We start from the raw sequence: 23,296 nt of genomic DNA on the forward strand, positions 1-23,296 counted from the left end.
GCCAGAAGGTAATGGCATTTCATGCAGTCATGCTAGTCACATGACCTTGGAGGTGTCTACGGGTAATGTCGACTGTTCGGCTTAGAAATGAAGATGAGCACCATCCCCCAGAGTTGGACACGACTAGACTTAATGTCAAGGGAAACCAAAAGGCATTTTATAAGTTTTTTTTCCTGCTTTGGTGAACACTTTGTTGTAAGGAGGAAAAAAGAGAAAGCTCAGGAAAGCATCAGAAGCTTACTGATGGCAGCTCCTTTCTCCACCACCTTGAAATCTGGTTTTCGGGGAAAATAAGGTACAGAATAATAGCCCCATCTCAAAACACCATTAGACATGGCCATCTTTCATGATGCCAGGAGATCAGGGAACAGATTGTTTTCTAATATATTTTCCTTTTTTTGAGTGTACGTGCTTTCCAGTCACCTATCAGCCTATAGCATTCCCATGGATTCTATAGGGTTTTCTAAGGCAAGAAATATTCAGAGGTGGTTTTGCTAGTTCCTTCCTCTGAAGTATAGTATACAAACAAAACCTAGTCCTCACAACTGGTCTTCCATCCAAGTACTAGTCAGAGCTGACCACAGAAGCATTCAAAAGATTTGGCACATTTTGGATCAAACATGTGCACGCGTACATATGCCCTGTAAACACTTACTAACCCAAAAGTATTCTCCACAAAGTTAGTATTGGTTGCAAACAGAAATCATAAAGTTGCAATAAAAGTACTCTATGTAATCATGCTTTTATTTATTTCGTATCAAAAGCATTGCATAAATTAATATAAAACTGATAAAAATAGAAGGTGTGCAGGCAGCTAAATATCTTTTGACCAAAAACAGGCAACAGCAACGGCATTTTCTGTAGCCTCCAACAATTCCTCCTCTGTACAATCATGTTATAGATGGATTGATTGAAACAACAAAGCCTGTGTTTGCAAAATTTGCAGGGTTGTTGATGGCCCCTGAAAGGTCTCTCATTCATAGTGTTGCCCAAAATCATCTTGACAGCAAGTAACAGCATTACTGGGAGATCCCTTCCCAAATCATTCATGGTTTGGCCTTCTGTGCTATATGGTATTATGTAGAGTGGGTTGTGAAAACCTACCAATGGACTTGAAGTAATCCAGGGCATTCTGAGCAGGTCCATGATACAGCATTCTTCCTGCAGCCAGCAAAGTCAATTGATCGAATAGTCTGAAGATGGAGTACCGAGGCTGATGGATGGAAAAGATTATTGTTTTTCCCTGCTTTGACATCCTGCAGGGAAAGCAGCCAGAAAAAGAAGAAAGAGGTCAACGGGCTACCAATGTTTATGATACACAGTCATAATAGTTTGACTTCACTTGAACTGTCTTGACTTCAAAAGGCAGCCACAAACCCACACTGTTGGAGGGAAGGCATGAACTGTACCTAACAAAAGAATTCAGTGAGGAATATAAAAAGAAACAGAAGACAGAGCTCACTCATTCAACAGCTATGCAGTATATATTGTTTATCAGGTTTGTCAGAAGCAGACTGGGAGACTGTGAAAAGGGTTAGGTCTCATTAAAGAATGTTCAGATTCCTAAACCTCTTCCTGGAATAATAAGGATAGCCACAATAACACTATTAACTATAAAAAAACATGGACTATGCATATCCACAGACAGAGAAATAGATGGCCTATGTACGGTACTAAAATTTGCTTTATTTATTGCAGTTGTATCTCACATTTTACCTAAGTAGCTCTGGGATGCATATGTGGACTTTACCCAAGTCAGAACATGCTTATGAGATAAAGCAATCTAAGAATACATTTACACTGCAGAATAAATGCAGTCTGGCACCACTTTAAGTGCCATGACTCAATTGAATTGTGGGATTTGTAGTTTAGTGAGGCACCAGCACTCTATGGCAGAGAAAGGCTGAAGTCCTTATAAAATTATAGCTCCCATGATTCCATAGCATGGGGCCATGTCAATTGAAGTGATGTCAGATTGTATTGATTCTACAGTAGCACAATGGGTTAAACCCTTGTGCCAGCAGGACTGAAGACAGACAGGTCAGAGGTTCAAATCCCGAGAGCGCACGGGTGAGCTCCCTCTGTCATCTCCAACTCTCCATGTGGGGACATGAGAGAAGTCTCCCACAAGGATAGTAAAACATCAAAACATCCAGGCATCCCCTGGGCAGCATCCTTGCAAACGGCCACTTATCTCACACCAGAAGCAACTTGTAGTATCTCAAGTCACTCCTGACATGAAAAAAATTCTACAGTGTAGATGCACCCTGAGAAAGCATCACTAACACATTGCAAATTGGGTTGCTGTGAGTTTTCTGGGCTGCATGACTATGTTCCAGAAGTATTCTCTCCTAAGAAATGCTTCTGGAACATGGCCATACAGCCCGGAAAACTGACAGCAACCCAGTAATTCTGACTATGAAAGCCTTCAACAACACATATCACAAATTAACCCATAAGTGCATATGCCTTGTTCTTGATTAATTGCTCTGGTCTTTTCTTTTGCAGTGGTATGGAACTTCTTTCCAAAAGAAGTCCTTATTTTCTTGTCACTGCTTTCTTTCTACAGCCAGGAAAAACTCTGTTTGACTTCAATATCCCACACGTGATAGCTATTTTTCTTGCACATGAGTAGCTTTTCCCACTTTTGAAAAATAGGGTTATAATCAAGCACTGCTTTATCGTTGCATGTTAAATATTGACACATTAACAAGAATTACATGCTGTGGGACATTTTAAGCACAATGGTAAAGAAAGAAATGTAAATGCATTTTGAAAAAACAGCTTTGAGTGCAAGTCCAATACACACACTTTCATTAAATCACGCAACCAGGCTGGCTTGGACTCTTGCCTCTTTTTATTCCAGTTGAAGCAACTGCTGTCCAGTTTACTAGAGGCAGAATGGAGAACAATGCCACCTTGCATAAACAATTACCTTTTGAGGAGCAACAGCACTGCATTGGCTGTGCTGGCATCCAGTCCAGTGGTTGGCTCATCTAAGAACAAGACGGCCGGGTCGGTGATGAGCTCCATTCCTATATTAGTTCTTTTCCTCTCTCCTCCTGACACGCCACGAATGAACTGGGTTCCAACCTAATGCAAAACAAGGATTTTCATGGCACCATCTGATCATATTATGGAAACCCTTTAAGACAGACTGGTTTCATATAGAAATGTTGATTTCAAACTCAAAAGCAGAAGTGGAGGAGGAGGAGGGTATGATACTAAAATGTGCAGTAACTCATTAAGGTCAAAATAAACAAAGCTGCAAACAGTAGCTTCAAATGCTTAATTGGGTGTTACCAACTTCCAAGACCTAATTACCAGTCCCCTATTATCTGAGGTGACAAGGCCCTTTCCATTCTAGCACCCCACTTATGGAATTGTGTTCCCAGGAAGGTTTGTCTGGTGTCGTTTTTCTCTTCCTATTGGAAGTCGGTGAAATCTTTTTTACTTGCTAAGGACCTATATTCATCAACATATATTAAACTAAGATCATTATTGACCCTCTTATATATTGTATTTTGTTGTGCATTTTTATTGCATAGTATTATTTTTATGATTGCAAGCTGAAGAACAGCTAATGAATATAGTAAATAAATGAAGTATGAGTTGCTTTAGAAAATATTTAAAATGTCCTATTTTATGTTGGAGCATGCAAGGAATCAGTAAGTGTGTGTGTGCCAACTGTAAAATAAGATGCATGAAGCTGATTGTTTGGCCAATGCCGGGGGAGCAGGCTGAGCATGGGACTTTTGGATACTGTTACATTTTTATTCAGACTTGAGTTATGCAAGTGAACAGAGAGGAGAAGAGAGAAGCAGAGGGAGAGAGTTTGAAGACTGTTGTGCTTCTGGCTGCTCAAAGAAGGTCTTTTCACGTGGACAAAAGAAAGACTATTTTAATTCTTTCATAAAAGGACATAATGTGAGTTGATACAACTGATCGCCTTGTACATATGTTGCTCTAAATTAAGAAGAGTAAATTACTTGTTCTTTATTATTCACCTGCATGGCATATTTTCTTTCTCTGGCAAGGTAGTGTGTGGGCTGATCAAATGTGAACTACACATGTTTTTTTTACATTACGCCACATTTTATTCATCCATGTGTATGTAATGAAGTTCTATCAATCTAGAAATAAACCAATGCAAGATTATGGACAGCAGTACGCAATTAAGTACTTGGCAACTCTTCACTTTGGAAGTATTTCTTTGTTGCTGTGTATTATCAAATCAGTTATAACTTATGGCGATATTAAAGGTGAACTTATCACAGGGTTTCCTGGCAGAATTTGCTCATAGAGAGTTTCCTCTTACATTCCTCAGAGCCTGAGCGAGAGTGACTTTCCCAAGATCACCCAGTGGTTTTCCATGGCCAAGTGGAGATATAAACCCTGACATCCCAGTGTTTGGTCCAGGACTCAAACAACTATACAACGTCTTAATACTTTGCATGTAGCACTTTGTAACAACAGATTTTGGAGGAGTCACTTTCTTGGAATACAACTCATAGACTTGCCTCCCAAAAAGAATGAATTCATATATGGAACTATTTCATGCTCTCCAGTAAGCCATTACCTTTGAATCTGCCACTTTTGTCAAGCCCAGGTCATTGAGGATCTGGTCAATCCTTTCATTCTTTTCTCTCTGCCTCACAGTCTTTGATAATCGGAGGGCTGCTGAGAATTGGAGGTTCTCTCTCACAGTCAAGGTCCCCATCACCACATCATCCTGAAAAGTCCAAAGGAAATATATAGGCCACTCTACGCACATGCCTTCCTGAAGCACACAAGAGGATCTCCATGCAAACACCCCTTGGCCCCTTGCTCTGCCATGCTAATCATGCACTTAATTCTTAACATATACAGCTTATTCTAAAAGGAAACTGGTCTACATACAAAACTAGTTGCTTCTGGTTTATCAGTGGCTTGTTTGAATGGTAAAATAATTGTATCAGAGATACAAATTTACCTGTACAACATATCCAGACATGCACTTGAAATTGGCCGGCTGAGGAGCCCCATTGATAAGAACATCTCCACTCAGGCCATGAGGATCTTTCCTTGCAGCTAAAATGTCCAGAAGACTAGAAGAAGAAGAAGATGAAAAACAAGTCTGTGTCACAGGTGACCTTATTCATGTTTAAAACACACTGGGGTCCAAACTAGAAATTGCAGCAACTGCAAATATTTCTTAAAGTTTTTGTTATATAAACAGGAGCCATGGGGACAGATCATTATTAACTGTCTGTCTTGGACTGTCTTGAGTGCATCATCTTTCTGAAAGCTTCTACTTGTTTTTCAAAGAAAGCGTCTATAAACCCAACGAACACTTCTTTTGAAATGCAAATAATAGTTTCAGATATGCCATTTTTACCAAGACTGTCATACCAAGATTGTTTAGATGCCCACTCCAAAATCTTGCAATTCAAACTTGCTCAGGTTTTCCCCAGTCTGTGATGCACACAATAAGCTGCGCACTCACTTTACTCAGATACCCATATATACTCGAGTATAGGCCGACCCAAATATAAGCCAAAACACCTAATTTTACCACAAAAAACTGGGAAAACTTATTGACTCAAGTATAAGCCGAAGGTGGGAAATGCAGCAGCTACTGGTAAATTTCAAAAATAAAAATAGATACCAATAGAATTACATTAATTGAGGCATCAGTAGGTTAAATGTTTTTGAATATTTACATAAAACTGGAATTTAAGAAAAGACTGTCCAACTCTGATTAAATCATTATTCTAACCTTCTTCAATATAAACGTGCTTACGTATCCTTCCAATAATCACCATCGTTTATTTTAACTATACATTTTGGGGGAAATGCTGTGTGTATATCAATAAGGAAAAGTGGGAAAGGCTGACACTGAGAAAGGAGAATAAGGTGTGTCCTGCATGAGAAAGGAGGAGAGGAAGGTGCACGCTGAGCAACAGAAGAGGAGAGGAAGGAGAGCTGGGTTGCTGTATAGAGAGGTGAGGTCCTGGCAGGAGGATGTGGGGATGAAAAAAGCCCTTCTTTCAGCCCCATGCCTTCCCACCAGGACCCTCACCCGCCTATAAGTCAAGGGGGCTTTTACAGCCTAAAAAGGGCTGAAAAACTAGGCTTGTATTCAAGTAAATACAGTAATTCATACATTTCATTTGATTCTGAGGTTTATAAATAAGTGCCACAGTAGATAAATTGCACAATGACATTTTCACATGTGATTCAACACAAAGCAAAAGATACTGTTCATTTTTGTTTGTGTAAAGGTTGGATTAGCAAGAAAAAAGTCAAAAGAAACACTGGCAACATAGAAACAGCTACAAATGAGAGTCTGGCTTGTATATACCTACAGTAAGCTTCTGTGTTTGAAGAAGTACAGTTGTACACTAAAACCTTTGTTTGGAAACACTCAGGGTAACTATGTCAATAAATGTGGTAGGTTACAGCAAGGAACCCACAAATCGATAGTACAGCTGTACCTTTTAGTTTTGAGTACCACCAAGCAATGGTAGATAATATGTAAATTAAGCCTATATTGGGCAACACCAGAACATCAGTTAAGATCATAGCAGTAAACATCTTGATAGCAGGCTGTCATTCATCAGTACACAGTTGTAGTTGAGATAATACCAAATATCACAGGAGAAGGAAGATATACCTACAGCATATCTTGGCAAAAATTCTGGCAAAACTGTTTGGAGTTGGACAAACACCTTCCTGATGTCTATGAAATCATGATTTCGTCTTAAGAATTTGTGTTTAATAAAAGTAAACATCTTTATTAATTATTAGAAATTATACTGTTTAGCCAGTATTGCACTACCTAACATCCAGGTAGCAGCCTGTAATGAAAGGACTGAGGCATTGATATCTCTGGCCCATCCCCAGTTCAGATATCAGCCAGCAAGCCAATGTCTTAAATCAAGAAATAGCTTCTTAAGATCTAGAGATCCTCGCAGGAACACCTCAGCAAACCAGAGTCCAAAAGTGGCAGGCAAAAACCAGTGGCTGATACCAGATGAGAGACTCCATCCTGGGCATACAGAAGATTGGACGTCTTGGAACATGCTGAACAGGCTGTGCTCTGGCACCACGAGATGCAGAGCTAACTTTAAGAAATGGGGGTACAAAGTGGAGTCCACAACATGTGTGTGTGGACAAGAGCAAACCACAGATCACCTACTATAATGCAACCTGAGCCTTGCCACATGCACAATGGAGGATCTTCTCACAGCAACACCAGAGGCACTCCAAGTGGCCAGCTTATGGACAAAGGACATTTAGCATAATGCCAAGTTTTTAACTTTGTGTTTTTAAATACATTTTAATTGTACCCTCCATTCACTTCTGGCATAATAAATAAATGAATATTAATTATTAGAAGACTTACGAAGATTTGCCACTGCCAGTTGGCCCCAGAATTGCATTCAGACCAGGTCTCATTATGCCACTGTAAAATAAAAATAGCCCATTCAATACGATCAATTTCATCACTGGAACATTACATCTGTGAATCAAAAACGATCACATTTCAAGTAGATTATTTTAAAAAGCACCTTTTGAATGAAAAGGTGGAATCTGGAAAGTAACATAATACCAATAATCAGAAGACTTGGATGTTTGTACAAGCCTTTGAGAATGTCTAGTCCGAATGGTCTGCAATTTAATGCCTCAGCACTGCACTTTCATCCCATGCCCGAGTTCATTAGCTAAAATTCACACTATCCTATACCCTGCTCTTATTTACAGTTGGCTATGCTTTATCACAGCTCTCTTAATAGGTTATGGGGTGCTGTTTTGAGCTTAAACTCTGTTTTATTTGCCTTTGGTTTTATTTTGTATTGTATTGTGTGTTTATTTTTATGCGTTGTTTTAGGCACACTGTGCCATATGTAAGCCACCCCAAGTCCCTTTGGGGAGATGGGGGCGGGGTACAAACATAAAGCTGTTGTTGTTGTTGTTGTTGTTGTTGTTGTTATGTATACAAAAAATCTATGTTGTCTTTTAAAATATTTTCATATACTGTGAAAAGCAATGAAGGAAATAAGCAAAGAGTTCCGGCAGCCATAGACCCACAGATGTGAAACATTAACATTAATTTTGTGACACGTTGTGGTTTGAAAACGACTGCTTTCATAACACATTGTTACAGTTTATGTAAGTACATATTATGGAACAGTCTTCAGGGAGTGACCCTTTCACCTCTCACACAATAAGAGCTACGTAATTCAGCTAGCATACAATATAAAGCAAACGGAAGTATTTAAAAGAAAAGAGGGAGCCCAGTTCAGAACAGCCTGACGTGTCATGATGACTTAGGGTGCATCTACATTGTAGAATTAATGCAGTTTGACACCACTTTAGCTGCCAGGGCTCAATGCTATGGAATCATGGGAGTCATAGTTTGGTGAGGCACCTGCAATCTTTGGCACTGAAAGCTAAAGAGGTTGTGAAACTATAGTTCTGATGATTCCACAGCAGTGAGCCATGACAGTTAAAGTAGTATCAAACTGCATCAATTCTACAGTGTAAATGCACCATGTAAGAAAAGAAATCAAGGAGCAATAATATGTGGAATCTTGAGGTTTACCATTTAACCTTTCACTGTATCTACACCAGTGGTTCCCAATCTTTTTATGACCAGAGACCACTCTCCAACATTAGTACCAAGAGGGTTACGAATCAGTTTTTGGTCAATTTTAAATTCGGTTTAGTTATTTGGGGTGCTGTTTCAGAAAACTGCACTGGATAGACCACATCAGATCTAGTTTCTGATACAGAACTTATGCCATCCAGTAGTCCCCATCTGCTAGCCTACAGAAAACTATATTTAATAAGCCTTGGCACTTAAAGAGGGTTTTGTGAGACCAATCGCTCTCGTTGCAACAATGTAGTAACGGTGAAGCCGTGGACCACATTTTAGCTCTTGCGGACCACTGGTAGTCCGTGGACCACAGGTTGGAAACCACTGATCCACACTGCCCCTGTTTCTGTAAATGTAACTGTTACATTTCCAGTTTCACACAACACAAAAAGAACAGAGGTAGTAGACTTGGATGGAGAAAAGGCAGTAATCCCAACATTTGACTTAAGGATTTAAGCCGGTGGCGCAGTGGGTTAAACCCCTGTGCTGGCAGGACTAAAGACCGACAGGTCGCAGGTTCGAATCTGAGGAGAGACGGATGAGCTCCCTCTACCAGCTCCAGCTCCTCGTGCGGGGACATGAGAGAAGGCTCCCACAAGAATGATAAAACATCAAAATCATCCGGGCGTCCCCTGGACAACGTCCTTGCAGATAGACAATTCTCTCAGACCAGAAGTGACTTGCAGATTCTCAAGTCTCTCCTGACACGACAAAAAAAAAACTTAAGGATTTGGGGAGTTTTAATCCAATAAGAAACTGTTAGATAACTACTGTTTCATAACTCATTATTTCAGCTTGTGTAACTTACATTGCGGACTCCGGCGCAGGGAGTGAGTCTGTTACCTTTCACACACATGGCAGCACAACACAGTTAATTATTTATAACCATATTGAACGTTTATGGTTTCGTATGCTCAGAGACCAAAGGGAAGTCAAATACTGAGGCTGAACTCCAAACAAGGAACACACACGTGAAAAAGAGAACTGTGTTCTCAGAAAGAGCTTTGCTTACACTGGTCAGGTTTTCTAAGAGGTGGTAAAAGTTACATGTTTGAGACATGAGCAGCTAGTGGTCAGGCTGTCTGGGGATTCTGGGAGATGTAGTCCCAAAAGATAGCATTTCCAAGTTTTAGGTTTTTCACTCTATTTTCTGGAGAGATGAACATATTTCAAATTGGGCAGCAGTTTATCTGTTTGGGGTTGCTTGGGGAAAGATGACAGGCAGTCTGGTACCAAACAAAACAGATTTATCAATAGCAAAGTAAGTTGCCTTAGAATAGTGTTTCTCAACCTGGGGGGGGGGTGTCAGAGGGGTCACCAAAATCCATAAGAAAACACTGTATTTTCTGCATTGTCAAAGGCTTTCATGGCCGGTATCACTGGGTTGTTGTAGGTTTTTCGGACTATATGGCCATGATCTAGAAGCATTCTCTCCTGATGTTTCACCTGGATCTAGGGCAGGCATCCTCAGAGGACCTCACAGCCTCTGAGGATGCCTGCCATAGATGTAGGCTAAACATCAGGAGAGAATGCTTCTAGAACATGGCCACATAGCCTGAAAAACCTACAATACAGTATTTCCTGTTGGTCATGGGGGTTCTGTGTGAGAGGTTTGGCCCAATTCTATCCTTGGTAGGGTTCAAAATGCTCTTTGATTATAGATGAACTATAAATCCCAGCAACTACAACTCCCAAATGTCAAGGTCTATATTTCCAAAACTCCTCCACATTTGGGCATATTGAGTATCCATGCCAAGTTTGGTCCAGATCCGACATTGTTTGAATCCACAGTGTTCCCTGGATGTAGGTGAACTACAACTCCAAAACTCAAGGTCAATGCCGCCAAACCCTTCCAGTATTTTCTGTTGGTCATGGGAATTCTGTGTACTAAGTTTGGTTCAATTCCATTGTTGGGACATGGGATAAGCCTCCCACCGGATGGTAACACATTCAGGCGTCTCCTGGGCAACATCTTTGCAGATGGCCAATTCTCTCACACCAGAAGTGACTTGCATTATAGTCAGGGGCGACTCAACCCATTACGCAAAGTGAGCATTTGCAGTATAGTTGATTTAACCCAGGGGTGCTCCTGGGGGAAAATAGACCTTGACAAATGCGAGGTGTCGTTACTGGGATGTATAGTTCACCTAAAATCAAAGAGCGTTCTGAACTCCACCAATGATGGAATTGAACCAAATATGGCACACAGAACTCCCACAACGAACAGAAAATATATATCAGTGATTGGTTGGGGGAGGGGGGCAAAATACTGTTTGCTTACCATTGAAAATTACCTAGGGCTGCCTGATTATAGTCTCGATTCGCTTCTGACACAATAAAAAAAATAGGTGAAGGTAAACTAGAAATTGTAATTATCATTTTAAAAGAAATCTAGTGGACAAATAGATTGAAAAACACATACTTGATATCCTTCAGAATGTCTTTTTCAACTGTTTTTCGACAACAGAGAAAACCGCTCTTCATCTTTACTCTGTAGTAGATGTTGTGAAAAGTCACGGTGGTGGCCCTCATTGAGCTCCTGGTAGACAACTTCCTGCATGGAACCCCGTTTGTATTGGGCTCCGTCATTGTGATGTTGACTTGTGGGTTGTGAGCCATCTTTCTGGAGCAGCTTTACCTCTGTGGACCATTAAAAAAATAAGGATAATATATTAATGAACAATGTTCAGGTAAAGATATTTGCACACCACACCTCATTAATGGGAGGAGGAATTCCTTGTGTCCGGGGCAACAGGAGGAGGGGTGAGAGTAGTGACTAAGATTAGTGTTTGATCTAATGACAACTATATATTTGAAAAATGAGAGAAAGCTGGTCTTGCTTTGTAGGAGAATAAAGTACTCTACTACTACCACCACCCCTCTTATACAGCATATTTGACAGACAACTTATAATTACCTCCAGCAACAATCTTAGCCATCCATCTTGCGCTTCACCCAAGTTTTTAGCTTTCAAGTTTTCTTTAAACATGTTTTTGGCATTTCTTGAGGCCCCAGAAGTTTCTAGGGGCAGAACATTCACTCTCAGGTTCATCAGAGCTTCCCACTCCCCATTTAAAAATCAACTAACATTGAATTTATTTACAAAAAGAAGAGGAAGACTAGGAAAAAAATCTAGGGATGGAGAAAGATTTTTAAAGTGTTATCCCATCAACACTGTTCATAGACAGCTTTTGCTGCAGAGGGAACCCAATGAACTTCCTTGATCTTAATCCTGGACATTATAGATCTGTGTATTTTTATTGTTTTAATGCTTGTTGGTGTACTGTTTTAATTATGATATATGTTTAATTGTGGTTTTACTATTGTAATTGTTTGTGTTGGCATCGTATCAGTGCCCAATGTAAGGCATTGAATTTTGCCATTATTTATGTGTGAACCGCTTTGAGTCCCCCCAGGAGTGAGAAAGGCAGCATATAAATACTGTAAATAAATAAATAAATATTTCATGTTAAATTCACCTCTACTGCATCTTTGATGCGCAATACTGTGAGCAAGCATGAATTTCCAGATTATAGCATGTTTGTTTATTTATTATTTATTTATTTACAACTTTTCTACCCCACATTTATCCACCCTGAGGGGAACTCAAGGCTGCTTACACATAGACAACTATTCGATGCCATAAACCAGTGTTTCTCAACTTGGGGGTTGGGACCTCTGGGTAGACCATCAGAATATACAATATTTTCTGTTGGTCATGGGGGTTCTGTGTGGGAAGTTTGGCCTAATTCTATCATTGGTGGGGTTCAAAATGCTCTTTGATTGTAGGTGAACTATAAATCCCAGCAACTACAACTCCCAAATGTCAAGGTCTATTTTCTCCAAACTCCACCAGAGTCCACATTTGGACATATTGAGTGTTCGTGGCAAGTTTGGTCTAGATTGAGCATTGTTTGAGTCCCCAGTGCTCTCTGGATTTGGGTGAACTACATCTCCCAAACTCAAGGTCAATGCCCACCAAGCCGTTCTAGCATTTTCTGTTGGTTATGGGATTTCTGTGTGGCCAGGTCTGATTCAATTCCATCAATGGTGGAGTTCAGAAAGCTCTTTGATTGTAGGCGAACTATAAATCCCAGCAACTACAACTCCCAAATGACAACATCAATCTCCTCCAACCCCACCAGTATTCAAATTTGGGCATATCAAGTATTTGTGCCAAATTGGGTCCAGTGAATGAATTTACATTACAATTCATAACAGTAGCGAAATTACAGTTATGAAGTGGCAACAAAAATAATGTTATGGTTGGGAGTCACCACAACATAAGGAACTGTATTAAGGGGTTGCGACATTAAGTAGGTTGAGAACCACTGCCATAAACAATCTACAATTTAAATAAACATTTAAATAGAATAAGACAATATCTTCACAATTAATCACGTAATCCTCAAGCATAATCCGGACTGTTCCAGTAGTCATTGTAAATCATTGCATTTCTATCTATTCCACAAAGGCTTGGTCACAGAGCTATGTTTTCACTCTCTTGCAGAAAGTCAGAAAGGAGGGGCCTGATCTAATATTCCTGGGGAGGGAATTCCACATCCGAGGGGCCATCACTGAAAAGGCCCTGTCTCTTGTCCCCGCCAATCACGCCTGCGAAGGAGGCATGACCGAGAGCAGGGCCTCCCGTGACAATCTTAAACTGCAAGATAATTCATAGGGTGATATCCATTCAGACAGGTAAGCTGGTATTACTAGCACTGCAAGAAATACCATGTTCTCCTGATACAAGCAGTATAGCAGGTTGCAGATGTACTAAGCCCTTTCTACCAAGAAAATACACCATTAGAGGAAAGACCATTTGGAAAACAATTTACTACTTTTAAGAAATTATTCACATGATCTCATTTTCTGAATTATCTGTTAAGAGTCCCTTCGCTCAGAAAGGATCTTGCTCAGAACCTCTCATTTGTTTTGTCACCTTCATCACCTATTTCTGTTCATCATGTTTCCAGCAACATACTCGAGTTCCTGGTTAGTTTCCATCCACTTCCCATCCTATACAATTTAAAGGACAAAATAACACCTGCAACTTTCACATCATGCTCATCACTATAGGTGACATCTTGAGGCACCATGACTTGGTCTTTCTGCATTATCTTTTTAGAGGTCAATGCTGATTCAAGCATCTGTTCTACTAGCCTTTGGAAGGTGGGAAATTCTTCAGATGCTTGGCACCAAATGTGTCAAGGAGGAAGTATTGTCAGATGATGACCTAATGTCATCATACTGTGATACAACTGCATCACAAAGCTTGAATAGGAACACAAAGTAGACAAGCCTGGGTTAAACAAGAGGTCTCACTTGGAGTTGGAAGAAGGGTAGGCTGGACTTTTTACAGAAATGTGTTTCCTTCCAGGAATAATCTATATCCAAGTATATTACAATGACAAGTTGACAAGCTATGTCTGTCCTTCTGTTCCCAAAGTATACTGTATATAGCAGGCATGGCTGTTAGGAATTGTGGGAGTTGAAGTCCAAACACCTGGAGGGCTGAAGTTTGCCCATGCATGCTATATAGTCATGTATAAGTCTAGAAATGGTTGTAAAAAATGATCCAAACCTGGATGACTTACCTATGGGCCAAAGTTAAATACACAGAGACAAAACTCAGCAGGAACCCTGTAAACTATGGTGCTGCTGATGGAAAAGGGAAAATCACACAATCTGAAGATGATTATCTTTTAAAGCAGCTACTCAAAACTCTGCACTATCTTTGCGGTCTACACTGCAGATAGGTAGAAGTGGCTTCATTCACCCAGAATAACCCCAAAGCCAACAGAGGGAAGAGTCAACCAAGTAAGCAACAGGAAGTAAAACTGAAAGAAATACAACAGTACTTGAATAAACTACAAGGTTTATGTGTGACCTTTCGTACTCTCTCCTGATTAATTAAGGAATTCCTGATAAATACCAGTGCTTTTGAATGCCGAGGCAACCATGGGCCAAGCTGAAAGTGGGGGAAATTCAGGCACAACTTTCTCAAAATATAATGCTTGCCTCTCCCCTTGAATCCCATCTTGAGGTTTATTTGTCTCAGTTGGAAAGAAAGAGGAAAGCAGATGAACAAGTTGTCTGGAAGAGTCAGCATTTACTAGTATACTTCCCTCTAACTATGTACCGAGGGGCCCTCGGAGACCAACACCTTTCTGGGAAGGATCTGCAGGGCAGGGCAAGGCAAGCGAGAGAAACTGGTTCTGGGTTGCTTTATTTTGTGCTTGTTGCAGTCTTTTCAAATCCTTGTCTTAAAAAATTTTCAGAACATTAGTTAATATTTTTACTGACTCCAAACTGCAGCATGCCCAATTGCATCTTTGTGATGGCCCTTTGAATCCCCCCCGCCCCATGACCGCAGAAAATGTAGGAAACAAAGAAACTGGCAAGAGTTAGGGCCTTTTCAGTTCTGTGCTTTTATTGACACTACATATTTGTAGCACTATGATTCCACTTTTACATCTACTGCAACTTTTGTGTTTGATGTAGCAATTGTGCTCTTTGGCTGAGAATAGCAAATTTCCCTCCCCAAACTTCACATCCCAAGATTACATCAAACATTACCATGGCAGTTATTGAGGGATCGGAACATTATAACTATGGTACAGGACCCTTTTCTCTTTCTCCAAGCGGAAAAGAAATCGAAACTGGTCTTAGTGGCTCTCAGTTCTTAATTTCCTGATTGTATTCATTTGTTGTGATCATTGTGGTTTCAATTCCTTTTCTAGCTCTATGAGATTATTTTTTTCTGCATCTGTATGATAACTTGGAGAAAGTCAAACTTTCATATTATTATTCTTAAGTAGTTTTTGTGTGTGTGTGTCAGGAGTGACTTGAAAAACTGCAAGTCGCTTCTGGTGTGAGAGAATTGGCCATCTGCAAGGACGTTGCCCAGGGGATGCCTGGATATTTTGATGTTTTACCATCCTTGTCGGAGGCTTCTCTCATGTCCCCACATGGGGAGCCAGAGCTGACAAAGGGAGCTCATCCACGCTCTCCCCAGATTCGAACCTCCGACATGTCGGTCTTCAGTCCTGCTGGCACAAGTGTTTAACCCACTGCGCCACCGGGGGGGGGGGGGGGGGGGTTGGTATGGTTATATCTAGATCCTAACTAGATATCGTATGGTTATGTCTAGATTCAACTTTTAAGGAACTAGCAGGGGCAACTAACTGCATTTTGATCTAGATTGCCATTCTAAAAAAGTATTGTTAAGTGTATGTATGCCAATCTAGAATCATAGAATCATAGAATCATAGAATCAAAGAGTTGGAAGAGACCTCATGGCCCATCCAGTCCAACCCCCTGCCAAGAAGCAGGAATATTGCATTCAAATCACCCCTGACAAATGGCCATCCAGCCTCTGCTTAAAAGCTTCCAAAGAAGGAGCCTCCACCACACTCCGGGGCAGAGAGTTCCACTGCTGAACGGCTCTCACAGGAAGTTCTTCCTTATGTTCAGATGGAATCTCCTCTCTTGTAGTTTGAAGCCATTGTTCCGCATCCTAGTCTTCAAGGAAGCAGAAAACAAGCTTGCTCCCTCCTCCCTGTGGCTTCCTCTCACATATTTATACATGGCTATCATATCTCCTTTCAGCCTTCTCTTCTTCAGGCTAAACATGCCCAGTTCCCTAAGCCGCTCCTCATAGGGCTTGTTCTCCAGACCCTTGATCATTTTAGTCGCCCTCCTCTGGACACATTCCAGCTTGTCAATATCTCTCTTGAATTGTGGTGCCCAGAATTGGACACAATATTCCAGATGTGGTCTAACCAAAGCAGAATAGAGGGGCAGCATTACTTCCTTAGATCTAGACACTATGCTCCTATTGATGCAGGCCAAAATCCCATTGGCTTTTTTTGCCGCCACATCACATTGTTGGCTCATGTTTAACTTGTTGTCCACGAGGACTCCAAGATCTTTTTCACACGTACTGCTCTCGAGCCAGGCGTCCCCCATTCTGTATCTTTGCATTTCATTTTTTCTGCCAAAGTGGAGCATCTTGCATTTGTCACTGTTGAACTTCATTTTGCTAGTTTTGGCCCATCTCTCTAATCTGTCAAGATCGTTTTGAATTCTGCTCCTGTCCTCTGGACTATTGGCTATCTCTCCCAATTTGTTGTCGTCTGCAAACTTGATGTTCATGCCTTCTAGCCCTTCATCTAAGTCATTAATAAAGATGTTGAACAGGACCAGGCCCAGGACGGAACCCTGCGGCACTCCGCTCGTCACTTCTTTCCAAGATGAAGAGGAAGCATTAGTGAGCAATCTAGACTACAAGAGGATGCTGTCGAAAAAAGGAGAACAAGATGAACATTGTTTTTGATAACAATAGGTGAAGTGGTAAGATAGAGAAATATGGATGTTGTCACATGTGAATCTATTGACGGACAGGATTCTTGTTCATTTATTTATTTTCTAAATATTTCATCTTGTCAGTCAGCAGGATAAAATAAAATACTGATATTGCTAGTGAGGGGAAAAGAAAAGCAAGAGCAAAAATAAACAGCATTCACAGTGCAACCCTATATCTGCCTGCAACTCTATGCATGCCATTGAGCTCAATTAGGAGCCTCCGGTGGCGCAATAGGTTAAACTCTTGTGCCGGCAGGACTGAAGACAAACAGGTCGCAGGTTCGAATCCAGGGAGAGTGCAGATGATCTCCCTCTGTCAGCTCCAGCTCCCCATGTGGGGACATGAGAGAAGCCTCCCCCAAGGATGGTAAAACATCAAAATATCTGGGTGTCCCCTAGGCAATGTCCTTGCAGACGGCCAAATCTCTCACACCAGAAACGACTTGCAGTTTCTCAAGTCGTTCCTGACACTGGGGGAAAAAGCCTGCAACATCAATTGGTCAAGTGTTCTCCAAAGCAGAAAAAATTAGCCAAATTTCTAAATGACTTTGCTAAAACTACCAATACGAATCTCAACAAGTGTTACACTGCACAAGAAATTTGCCATCACATAATAAACCATGATTGTCATAAACATAAGCCAATAGTGAGGCCTCGTAGGGTGATCTTGGGAAACAATTAAGACACAAAGTACAATAGAGTCTTACTTATCCAACATAAATGGGCCGGTAGAATGTTGGATAAGCGAAAATGTTGGATAATGAGGTATTAAGGAAAAGCCTATTAAACATCAAATTACATTATGATTTTACAAATTAAGCACCAAAACATCATGTTTTACAACAAATTGACAGAAAAAAGCAGTTGAATACATGGTAACATTGTGTAGTAATTACTGTATTTACAAATTTAGCACCAAAACATCACAATGTATTGAAATAGCTGTGGATCCGGGCACACTACGTTGGATTATACAGAACGTTTGATGAGCAAAGGTTGGATAAGCGAGACTCTACTGTAGTACCATAAATGATCTCCTTGATATATCTTGATATAACCCAATTATTTAGCAAAAAAAATCTGAGCAAGGAAGAACCATTTGCTTCCTTGTGCTCAATGTTACATAACTAAAAGATACAGGGAAAGTACATACATTAGTATCTGCTACAGATTATTATTAGATTGGCATTGATATATCTAATATCGTTATTTTTAAAAAGTCATTTGCAATATGTTTGAAAAACATTTAAAACTTCTAAAAAAGGAAAATCTTTGTGTAAGCTCTAATTCTGGAAGTAAAAAATGTGCTGAGTTCACATGCACTTTGTTACACAATTTTATGTGTCTTTCTGAGTCACCAATCTGCACTTAATTAATTTAGTGGACCTCTGAGTTACAAAAAAAGCAAATTAAAATTACATTTTTAGGAGGAGGAGACTACAATTCTGAATATCTCAGTAGGATCCAAAGAAGTAAATTTTCTAATCTGTTGAGACACTCCACAAGTTGAAAGTCTGTCCACTCATTATCCTGACGACTAAAAAAAAGCACACTGTTCATCAGTTTTCAATGTCACACAGCACTTTTCTATCTAAAAATGCACAGTCAGTGGGTAGACAAAATGCCCTGATCTTAGTTCTTATTTTAAATGGACCTAAGTGCAATTGATGTTTTTTTGGTGTTGGGTTCAGCTGCGTTTTAAATGAAATGTGAGCAAAAATCTCATGGTGAGTTTCCACAAGCGATATTCACAATAACTTTACATACTTTCTTGACAGATAAATTCTCCTGAAGCCCCTACTTCTTAATCAAAAAGTAATGTATTTATATATATTACATTTGTATCCATTATTTGGGAGCATTCTTATGTAGGGTTGAAAGTAATTTTCTGATTCGACATGCATTCAATGGCATTCTTACATCTGGATTAATAATAAGTTCTTGTGGGTTTTTTCGGGCTATAGGGCCACGTTCTAGAGGCATTTCTCCTGACGTTTCGCACAGAAATGCTGGACCACACCAACAACCACCATGTCAGACTACACAGAGAAGCCATTGAAATCTACAAGCATGTGGACAATTTCAACAGAAAGGAAGAGACCATGAAAATGAACAAAATCTGGCTACCAGTATTAAAAAACTCTAAAATTACAACAACAAAACAGCAGAGAGGAAACAACCAGGCACAGCTTAACACCTCTCAACAAAAGATTTTCCCAGGCTCAGCCAGGCCTTCAAATGCTAATGAAGGTGGTCAGTTGAAACATTCACACCTAGCTCCAGCAGAGAAGAGCTCTTTGCCCCACCACAGCCATTCCACAGATATATAAACCCATTGTCCTAATTCCAACAGACCTCACTACCTCTGAGGATGCTTGCCATAGATGCAGGCGAAACGTCAGGAGAAATGCCTCTAGAACATGGCCCTATAGCCCGAAAAAATCCACAAGAACCTAGTGATTCCAGCCATGAAAGCCTTCGACAATACATTGGATTAATAATGTTAATAATATTAAAAATGAGGAATGCTTTTCCTGGCTGTTTTCACTGCGTAATTAAAAACTCTTTTTATAAAAAGCTTTTGAAATACATATTGGCAAAGGCTTTTATGGCTGGAATCACTGGGTTGCTGTGAGTTTTTCGGGTTGTGTGGTCATGTTCCAGAAGCATTCTCTCCTGATGTTTTGCCTACATCTATGACCTCACAACCTCTGAGGATGCCTGCCATAGATGCAGGTGAAATGTCAGGAGAGAATGCTTCTGGAACATGGCCATACAGCCTGAAAAAAAGCACAGAGATCCTTTCGGAATATGCTTTACTCATAATATTTAATATTTTTATCTGTTATATATTATCTCGGTCACTCCTTGGCCAAGAGATGAAAACAAAGACTTAATAGGTATCAATTAATGTCATTTAAGTGACATTTCCTATTACTAATTCAACATACATATTCATGCCTATGTTATTTAAACCAAAAAAAAAATTATCCCTTTTGAGAAAAGAAGTCCTGTGTTTGGGAGAGGAGAGCAGGGAAATGAAAAAAAAAAAGGAAAATTACATTATTTTGCAAACCTTCTAATGAATTGGCAAAATCACCTCTGTATGTTCCTTGCCTAAGAAAACCCTATGATATCAATAGATTATAAGTAATGGTAGTAATAATAATAGTAAGAGGTCATAAATCATTTTTTATTTAATTGTGTCAAAAAAGACTTGAGAAACTGCAAGTCACTTCTGATGTGAGAGAATTGGCCATCTGCAGGGATGTTGCCCAGGGGATGCCAGGATGTTTTACCATCCTATGGGAGGCTTCTCTTATGCCCCGCAAGGGAAGCTGGAGCTGACAGGCGGGAGCTCACCCCGCCTCATGGATTTGAACCACCAACTTTCAGTTCAGCAGTTCAGCTGGCACAAGGGTGTAACCCATTGCACCACCACAGCTCCTGTATAAGTCATAGTAATAGTGTATGTATGTAGGTGTCTTCAAGACGCCTATCAACTATAAATTGGTAGGCGTCATAATGACACCCACATACACACAGTAGAGGTAAAGGTAAAGGTTTTCCCCTGACATTTAGTCCAGTCGTATCCTACTCTGGGGGTTGATGTTCATCTCCATTTCTAAGCCGAAGAGCCGGTATTGCCTATAGACTGCATGGAGTGCATGGAGTGCTAGCATGACTGCATGGAGTGCCGTTACTTTTCTGCCAGAGCTGTACCTATTGAAAACATTTGCATGTTTTTGAACTGCTCGGTTCTCAGAAGCTGGGGCTAACAGCGGTAGCTCATGCTGCTCCCCAGATTCGAACCTTCGACCTTTTGGTCAACAAGTTCAGCAGCTCAGCGGTTTATCCCACTGCACCACCGAGGGATACTAATCAAAACCTATTGCTATTATTATTCGGTAAGAGTTATCATCACCCATAGAGATAATACATTCCTGCAGATTTTAAATAAATAAGGCCAGGTAGAAACTCAGTAAGAACCTAATACTTACCAAACTAAAGTGCTAACTATTCAAAAGTTAAGCGAGTATTGAAAAGCTGTAGACAGATTCACATAACTTTTGATTTGACCCATTTTATCCCATTATACTGATTTGTATATTTCTTTGGAACCTAAATATTCTAGAGACACCAAGTTCTGCCTTAATTGTGAATCTAAGAAAAGTCAGCTCTGGTTAGTATGTACTTGGATGAGAGAGCCCCCCTCCATGGATTGTCACCTTGCTGTGGTGAGGGGTTTGCATGTTCCAATGAACCTGCGGGTGTAACTACCGGAGTGGTTACACTCCCAGGAGGGGACACAGAGGAGGATCCAGACCAAGAACAATCTAAAGACCAAAAGATCTCAATGGCGGAGCAGGCAGAGGATAACATGGTACATGTTACAACAGCTGTGAAGGCGGAAGAAGGCTGCAACAAATTGAGAAGCCACCATCATCATGTTAACCATGCCACTGGTTGGGACCTCACTCTGTGAAGACTGTGTGTTGATCGGCTGTGCACCGACCTCCACACATTAAAAAAACTCATGCACAGGCATCTTCCAAGAAAAAAAGTAAGTAAGTAAGTAAGTAAGTAAGGATGAGAGACTGCTGCCAATTAATATTAGACGCCGTAGGCTATATTTCAGAGGAAGGAATTTGCAAAACCACTTCTGAATATTCCTTGCCTAACGTTCATTGGGTCACCCTAAGACAATGGGCAGCTTGAAGGCACATACCGATATGTACATATGTCTATCATTTCAAATCATGCTCACTCAAAGCTGGTATCTTTAATTAACTAGTTGTGAGCCTTTCTCCCTTGATCTGGTGAAGTGTAATTATAAAACTTTCCCTTTTCGTTAGAGCAGCATGAAAAGGCAAGAAGTAACAGGCCAGTTGCACAAGCCGCTGGCTTGTTATCAGCACAGAACACTAACTGCAAACCCACAAGTTCTGTTGCCCGCCCATGTGCAACTGCAATTCTCCATTCACAGAGAACCACAACCGCAAAAAATAATAGCAACTACGGCTAAAAGGAAGACAGAAAAAGAGAAGGTAGAAGACAGTTCCGAGGGTTGATTTTGAACTTACCAGCTGCAGAGAATAAGAATGAGATGCCAGAAGAATAGGATGCCAGAGGCAAAACCAGATCCAGTTGGAGCAGGAGTTCGATTCTAGTATCTTGGAGAGTTTGGAGAAAGGCAGAGTCGTCCTCTTGAGAGGGGCATCCAAGGGCCACTTTCTGTGACTTGCAGGGCTACCCTATTCAGACTTTGCTCCTTCTCCGTCTGTCATCCAGACAACTGCTCTTGCAAAGGCTTTGTACTGGAGGTTGTTCACCCCTCCCATTTCCAGATGCAGTTATTGAAGGGGTGAAAGTTCTCTTTTTAGGGAGGGGCAAACACAGAAGCACGCTTCTCCCTTGACTTTTTGTTTGAAGAGCTGACAATGCTGGCAGGAACCACCCGCTGCTCTGTGGCAGAATGAAACACTTTGGTCCTATTGCCAAGCTAGAGACCAAATTTGCAGGATAGGTGGGGGGGGGGGGGGGCTGGGTGCATTGATTTGGGATGGAAGCCTGTACATGGGAAAGAATATTAAGGCTCAATGACTGGTCATATTTGACAATGCTTATGCAAACTTATTTCTTTGTCATCCTTGCCCTAGTTGGGTGTTCAGATGACTCATGGCACAAGGGAGAGGTCTGCCTTGTCATATATTCTGATATCTTCAATTTGCAATTTAGAAAGGGGTAGGTAAAGGTAAAGGTTTTCCCCTGACATTAAGTCCAGTTGTGTCCGACTCTGGGGTATTGTTTTGTGCTCATCTCCATTTCTAAGCCGAAGAGCCGGCGTTGTCCGTAGACATCTCCAAGGTCATGTGGCCAGTATGATTGCATGAAGGACCGTTGCCTTCCCACTGGAGCGGTACCTATTGATCTACGCGCATTTGCATGTTTTCGAACTGCTAGTTGGCAGAAGCTGGGGCTGACAGTGGAAGCTCATGCCACTCCACAGATTCGAACCTGTGACCTTTTGGTCAACAAGCTTAGCAGCTCAGCGGTTTGACCCACTGTGCAACCAGGGACTCCTAGAGAGGGGTATCTAGATATAAAAACCAGCATGGTACAATGCTTTGACTGGAGAACAGGATTTGAATCCCTGTTTGGCCATGGAAACCCACTGGGTGACCTTGGCTGAGTCAATCTCAGACTCGTTTTAGGGTCACCATAAGTCAGAAATGACTTGAAGGCACACAGCAGCAACAGCAATCTGGAATTATCATAGAGAGCCAT

At 40.8% G+C, this 23,296-nt stretch overlaps 1 protein-coding gene across 1 annotated transcript in view; it reads right to left on the reverse strand.

The window, feature by feature from the left end:
* The window catches only part of LOC132777013 (broad substrate specificity ATP-binding cassette transporter ABCG2-like), a 40,204-nt gene extending 17,776 nt beyond the window's left edge, over positions 1-22,428 (reverse strand). The window contains exons 1-7 of the mRNA XM_060779257.2: positions 22,093-22,428; positions 11,064-11,281; positions 7,388-7,447; positions 4,973-5,087; positions 4,580-4,732; positions 2,936-3,093; positions 1,105-1,256 (exon numbers count right to left, since the gene is read on the reverse strand). Coding sequence (XP_060635240.2) covers positions 1,105-1,256; positions 2,936-3,093; positions 4,580-4,732; positions 4,973-5,087; positions 7,388-7,447; positions 11,064-11,260 — 835 coding nt within the window. The 5' untranslated portion in view covers positions 11,261-11,281; positions 22,093-22,428. The remainder of the gene's footprint in view (positions 1-1,104; positions 1,257-2,935; positions 3,094-4,579; positions 4,733-4,972; positions 5,088-7,387; positions 7,448-11,063; positions 11,282-22,092) is intronic.
* Between the last annotated feature and the right edge of the window lie 868 nt (positions 22,429-23,296).

This window comes from Anolis sagrei, chromosome 5, assembly GCF_037176765.1.
Source record: "Anolis sagrei isolate rAnoSag1 chromosome 5, rAnoSag1.mat, whole genome shotgun sequence".
NCBI classification, from domain to species: Eukaryota; Metazoa; Chordata; class Lepidosauria; order Squamata; family Dactyloidae; genus Anolis; species Anolis sagrei.